At 43.4% G+C, this 6,106-nt stretch overlaps 1 protein-coding gene across 3 annotated transcripts in view; it reads right to left on the bottom strand.

The window, feature by feature from the left end:
- PLP1 (proteolipid protein 1) overlaps window positions 1-2,461 on the bottom strand; it is a 28,275-nt gene extending 25,814 nt beyond the window's left edge. For 2 of the 3 annotated variants that reach the window (XR_012788389.1, XM_075573055.1), the window contains exon 1: window positions 2,195-2,461. Coding sequence is in view for 2 of the 3 variants with exons in the window: in XM_075573055.1 (XP_075429170.1) it covers window positions 2,195-2,372 (178 nt within the window). In the remaining variant the exon portion in view is untranslated. The remainder of the gene's footprint in view (window positions 1-2,194) is intronic. The other variant, XM_075573056.1, reaches the window with a different exon arrangement.
- Between the last annotated feature and the right edge of the window lie 3,645 nt (window positions 2,462-6,106).

Genomic DNA, 6,106 nt, shown 5'->3' on the forward strand with positions numbered 1-6,106 from the left:
GGGATATCCTGAAAACCTGGCCTGTTTGCGGCCCTCGAGGACTGGAGTTGTGCAGGCCTGCTTTAGACAAAGACACAGTACTTTGGGTTTCAAGAGAAACCTGATGCCAGATAATGAGGTCCAACTCAGGTACTGTCCACTCCTTCACAATATGGGACTTTGTCAAATTCATATATAAACTTGTGGCATCGTATACTGCCATGTGTCCCCTGTTTCATAATCCTATGTTTAAACTAAACATAAGGGGATCGGAAGAATTTCTGAAAGCGAAACGTCTGATGGATGTTTAGTTCTATTTCTCACTGTCCCTTGCATCCATGTATTGCCCGGTCTGTTTATTTTACGATTCCCTCTGCCAGTCCTTTTAAAGCTGTGTTACTCCTGGAATCTCTGTGAATCAGTATCGCTGACCCGAGGAAGAGAGGGGAACTCTCGAAAGCTTGTCTTATAATATCTATCGTTAGTCCAAATAAAAATAGGTATCACCAATACTGAAGTCCTCATTTACTCTGCACTATCGCAACTGCGCTAACGCGGCTATTTCTACTTAATTCGCGAAAGAGAAACCAAATGAAATGGTTCTGACTTTCTGAAGGAACAGTACGGGACCCTCAAATATCACAATTATTTCAATATATTCAAATAAAGACATTTTCAATGATCTGCATTCTCAAACAGTTTCGTGAGTTCTGAATTTCTTGTAGATCTACAATCAGACACCCAAAGTAAGTTACAGTGAGTAAAAAAAATCACAGAAACCCTACCCTGTACAGTGACTAAAAATCCCGCTTATACGGAGACCACCATAAGAGAGAGACTGGGTAATAGGATGAGATTGTGTAATCATGAACCAGCAAAGGATGGGATTAATGTTTTAATGCAGAACTGGGTTAGTGTGAAAGGTATAGGTAAGCACAGCTGCATGAAACTTGCAAGAATTACCAAAGGTCTACAAATAATTGACCATGCCTGAAGACGAAGATGTTTGCAAAACGATTACCTTGAATAACCCCAAATCTGCTAAACACAGCAACAAGACCACCCAGCCCCCTACACAGCCGGTTTACTATCGCTGCACGTCTTTAACCCAGACTGTGCTGAAACGCTGTGTAATGCGGCAGGCATAAACTTATAGGGGTCCATGTTAAAATGGATAAGAAGTAAAAGGTGACACTGTGCTCATTTGCATGTCATTACCCAGAATCCCTGGCTGCAGTGGGAGCTTTGTATGCTGAGATAATGGGGTAAGGCGGGTTTGGGGACCTGTCGAATATGTGATTGTGCTCACAAGCGATATTTGTATCGTTCTTGTAGATCTACACCCTTAGGTACAAGCATAACTTCTCATTATGCGAACAATTCATGATAACATGACACTAATTAACACAAGTTATAAATAATATTGCACTAATTATTGATATTTACGAAACACTAGCTACACATAATGACACTAATAATGTATATTTATTAACAGTAATTATAAATAATATGGCACTAATAATTGATATTTGTTAACATTAGTTCAAATAATATAACACTAATAATTGATATTTAACACTAATTATAAATAATATTGCACTAATAATTGATATTTACTAACATTAGTTAAAATAATATCACACTAATAATTGATATTTAACACTAACAATAAATAATATTGCATTAATAATTGATATTTACTAACATTAGTTAAAATAATATCACACTAATAATTGATATTTAACACTAACAATAAATAATATTGAACTAATAATTGATATTTACTAACACCAGTTACAAATAATATTGCAGTAATAATTGATATTTACTAACAGCAGTTATAAATAATATTGCACTAAATTGATATTTACTAACACCTAGTTATAATTAATATCGCGCAAATAATGTATAGTTACGCAACACTAGTGATACAAAGTAAATACACGTAATTCCCGTTTGAATTGACATGAGTAAATCCAGTGGTCCCACAATTGGCCGCACGGAGTTGTATAAAAGTTTGTGCAACTGTTTAGCGCTAAAACGGGACGCACAAAAACATAACCTGCCACAGATCCCTTTATCGTCATTAATTTATAAGAACAAGACTTCACGAGCGGACATAAAAAGGAGATTATTTTGATCCTGTAGCAGTGGGGCGGAGAAGAGCGGGATCATTAAAAGAGGGGATTTTGGGGGTGAGGTTTTTAAAACGTACCCATAGTTTCGGGGGATGAGATCTTGTGTTGACGAGGACCTGGCAGGTTTCTTCGCGCTGTCCTCGTGTCCCTGTGTCGCTGAGTGCCTTCGGGGGTTTGTGTCCAAGCTGTGTAATGCGTCCCCCTCCTTTTAGGGTTGAAGCCAAGCCCCTTAACCCCTCCACCGCTGTTGCGCATGGGGTGGTTTAAAGGTGTTGTGTGGCCTGTGCCCGCTCTGGCAGGTGGAGGGTTAAAAGTACAAGAGGGTGGGTGTCCGCGTCTCAGGGCCAACTTCTCCCCACGGTTTTTTTTGGGTAAATAAAGGGCTCTTTTATGTGGTTTCTGAGTGGGGGGGCAGTGAGGGAGAGTGGACAGTGACAGAGAGGGGACAGTGACAGAGGAGAGAGAGGGGGGACAGTGACAGAGGAGAGAGGGAGGGGGGACGGGACAGAGAGAGAGAGAGAGAGAGAGGAGAGAGAGAGAGAGAGAGAGAGAGAGAGAGAGAGAGAGAGAGAGAGAGAGAGAGGAGAGAGAGAGAGGAGAGAGAGAGAGGAGAGAGAGAGAGAGAGAGAGAGAGAGAGAGAGAGAGAGAGAGAGGACAGTGACAGAGAGGGGACAGTGACAGAGGAGAGAGAGAGGGGGGACAGTGACAGAGGAGAGAGAGAGGGAGGACAGTGACAGAGGAGAGAGAGAGAGAGGACAGTGACAGAAAAGGGGGTTGACAGTGACAGAGGAGAATGGGACAGTGACAGAGAGAGGGGTTGACAGTGACAGAGAGAGGGGTGAGTGGCAGAGTGAAAGGGGACAGTGAGAGAGGGGGGACAGTGGGAGACTGAGAGGGGACGGGAACAATGAGAAAGAGCATGAGGGGACAGTGACAGAGAGAGGGGTGAGTGCAGAGAGAAAGGGGACAGTGAGAGAGTGAGAGGGGACAGTAACAGAGAGAGGGGACAATGACACACAGAGAGAGGGGGACAGTGAGAAAGAGCAAGAGGGGACAGAGGGGACAGTGACAGAGAGGGGACAGTGACAGAGAGAGGGGACAGTGACAGAGAGGGGACAGTGACAGAGAGGGGACAGTGACAGAGAGGGGACAGTGACAGAGAGGGGGACAGTGACAGAGAGGGGACAGTGAAAGAGAGAGGGGGACAGTGACATAGATTGAGGGGGGCAGTGATAGAGGGGACATGCAGCACTGTAATTGGGGGGGTCTGGTAACCCTTTTAGTCCCAGAGCCCACCACACATACAAACACAATAGAATGAACAGAGCACTACTCAGGACTACTTGCAAGTGAAAATATATTAGTTAATTTTATTACAAAATTGCGAGGCAAATACATTAAAGACAATGGGGATAAGTGCAACAGGTAAAGGACACATACATACAACATACATACAACATACAGCAAAGAGAGACCCTGCCCCACAGGGCTTACACTCTAACGTCATATAATACTGTGTGGTATAAAGAAAAGGATACACATAGTGTGCGCTGAGGTCTGAGTGGGACAATACTACGGCATGTGGAGTGTGACAAAGAAGGGGCACGTCCGTATATCTCAATATATATCTATAAATATCAAAAAAGGACAGACACACCCAAGTAAAACAAAAGTGGGTCTTAATAGCTCAACGTTTTGGCTCCAGCTGTGCCCCTCCCCCCGTGACAGTGGTGGGGTATATCTGGTTTTGCCTGTCACAGTTTTGATTGCCCTTGAGGAAGACTCGAGCTGGAGCTGAAACGTTGAGCTATTAAAATCCATTTTTGTTTTTTTATTTAACTTTGGAGCGCCTGTCCTTTTTTACCTTTTGTACTATCCCTCGAACGGCATGCACTCAGATTAAGCTAGATACTACTCTGAGTTCTAAGTGTCATTCTGTGTGTGGTTGTGTGTGTGTGTGTGTGTGTGTGTGTGTGTGTGTGTGTGTGTGTGTATGCATATATGAATGTGTGTGTAAATATATATATATATATATATATATATATATATATATATATTATATATACGCACACACACGCACAAATCTCAGTAAGACCAAAGTGATGTTCAACAAATGTGTGAACTGCAAAGAAGATCGAAATAGATGGAATAGAACTAGAAGAAGTTGAAGACTTTCTCTACCTTGGACGGCAAATAACAATGGATGGAAATCTTTCAATGTAATAAATAGGAGAAAATATATAGAGAAACCTCGCTCAAAACCCCTTTGAGGTAATTGCGTGCCGCCTGGGAGAGAGTACAATAGTAACTAGAGAGGTGTACCTAAAGCAAGGTACACTAAAGAATCCCAAATAGTGTCGCACTGCAGACCTGTTATGTAATATTGTGGTCAGAAGCAGCTGAAAATCTAAATTAAAAACATTTTATTACATTACACATGCCACACTCTTGACGTATATCTATTTTAATTAAAATGTAATAAAATGTTTTTAATTTAGATTTTCAGCTGCTTCTGACCACAATGTTACATAACCAGGTCTGCAGTGCGACACTATTTGGGATTCTTTAGTGTACCTTGCTTTAGGTACCACCTCTCTAGTTACTAATAAATAGGAGAATGGAGATGGGATGGAGGCATTTGGGAGAAACCAGACACTCTTACAAGCGAACCTTCCATGGTGCTTCGGAGGAAATCGTTTGACCCGTGTACTCGTGCTCACGTGTGGATGTGAGACTTTGACCCTAAATGAGAAAATAATTCAGAAGCTTCAGACAACGCAAGGAAGTATGGGAGAGGTGCATGCTGGGTATTACCCCGAAGAGACAGGAAGAGGAATGAATGGCTTTGAAACCAAACAAAAGTCTATGACATCAGCACAAGGCTGAAGAGATTAAAATGGCGGTGGGCCGTACATAATCGCAAGAAGAAATGGATATCGTTGGGCAAAGATGGAACTCGACTGGATTCCAAGAGAGATCAAAAGACGAAGATGACAGACCAGAAGTAAGATATGGGGATGAAATGAGAAAATGTGTTGGAGCAACGTGGAGAAGAGGCTGCGACCGCAGTACCTGGAGATAGTGGGGAGAGCAACTCGTGTCTGTTCCTATTTTAGGTAACATCCCGTTATTTGCCCTGTAGAACCCAAATAAGCCCGTGGGTGCATTATGACAAACCACCACAAGGTGATGATATAACACATGGAAAAATAGTGCAAAATATACACCTAAGGCTGAGTCCATGCTCCCTGCTTGCTCGCTGAGGCGCGCTGAGGCTCAGGGAAAGCGGGGTGCTTTCCCTGGCCTTGCGGTTGCTCACCGCACGCGCCGTCAGTGGGCCGACAGGGGGCGGGCCGCGTCACTGGCCGGGGGCGGGCCAGTGACGTCACGGAGCTGGTTTGCCTTCATTGGGCGAACCGCTCACGTGACCGGCCTGTCGCGCCGGCAAGCGGGGGAATTTTAAATTCCCCTAAGACCTGCGCTTCCCGCAAGTGCGCGGAAGCGCAGGTGAGCCCCTACTAAAGCCGCTCTAATTGCGGCTGTAGGGGCTCAGTGCTGAGCGGGAGCGCGCGTCAGCACGCTTCCGCCAGCAAGCAGCAAACATGGCCGAGGCCTTACAGGTCTCCTCTTCACATATGCACAGGTATATAGACCTCACATGTTTCTTCTTCACATGTACACTGCTATATACACCTCACAGGTCTCTTCACGCGCACACTGCTATATACGAATAAAAAGTGCGCTTGTGTGCATGTACTCAAGCGCCTGCACTGGTGCGCTTGGTGTAGGTCCACTGGTAATTTACTAGTAGATCTTAAACTCTCATGGATGCATATTAGTGATAATACATAGTAACCCATAGCTAGTAAATTCCTATAAAACTTTAACCCAGTGTTCTTTATTCTAAATAGACGTAATAAAAACCATACATTTAAAACAAAACAATTAATAGATATCCTGAATTTAAAATGCAACAAAAGTTATAGCA

Source organism: Ascaphus truei, chromosome 16 (genome assembly GCF_040206685.1).
Source record: "Ascaphus truei isolate aAscTru1 chromosome 16, aAscTru1.hap1, whole genome shotgun sequence".
NCBI classification, from domain to species: Eukaryota; Metazoa; Chordata; class Amphibia; order Anura; family Ascaphidae; genus Ascaphus; species Ascaphus truei.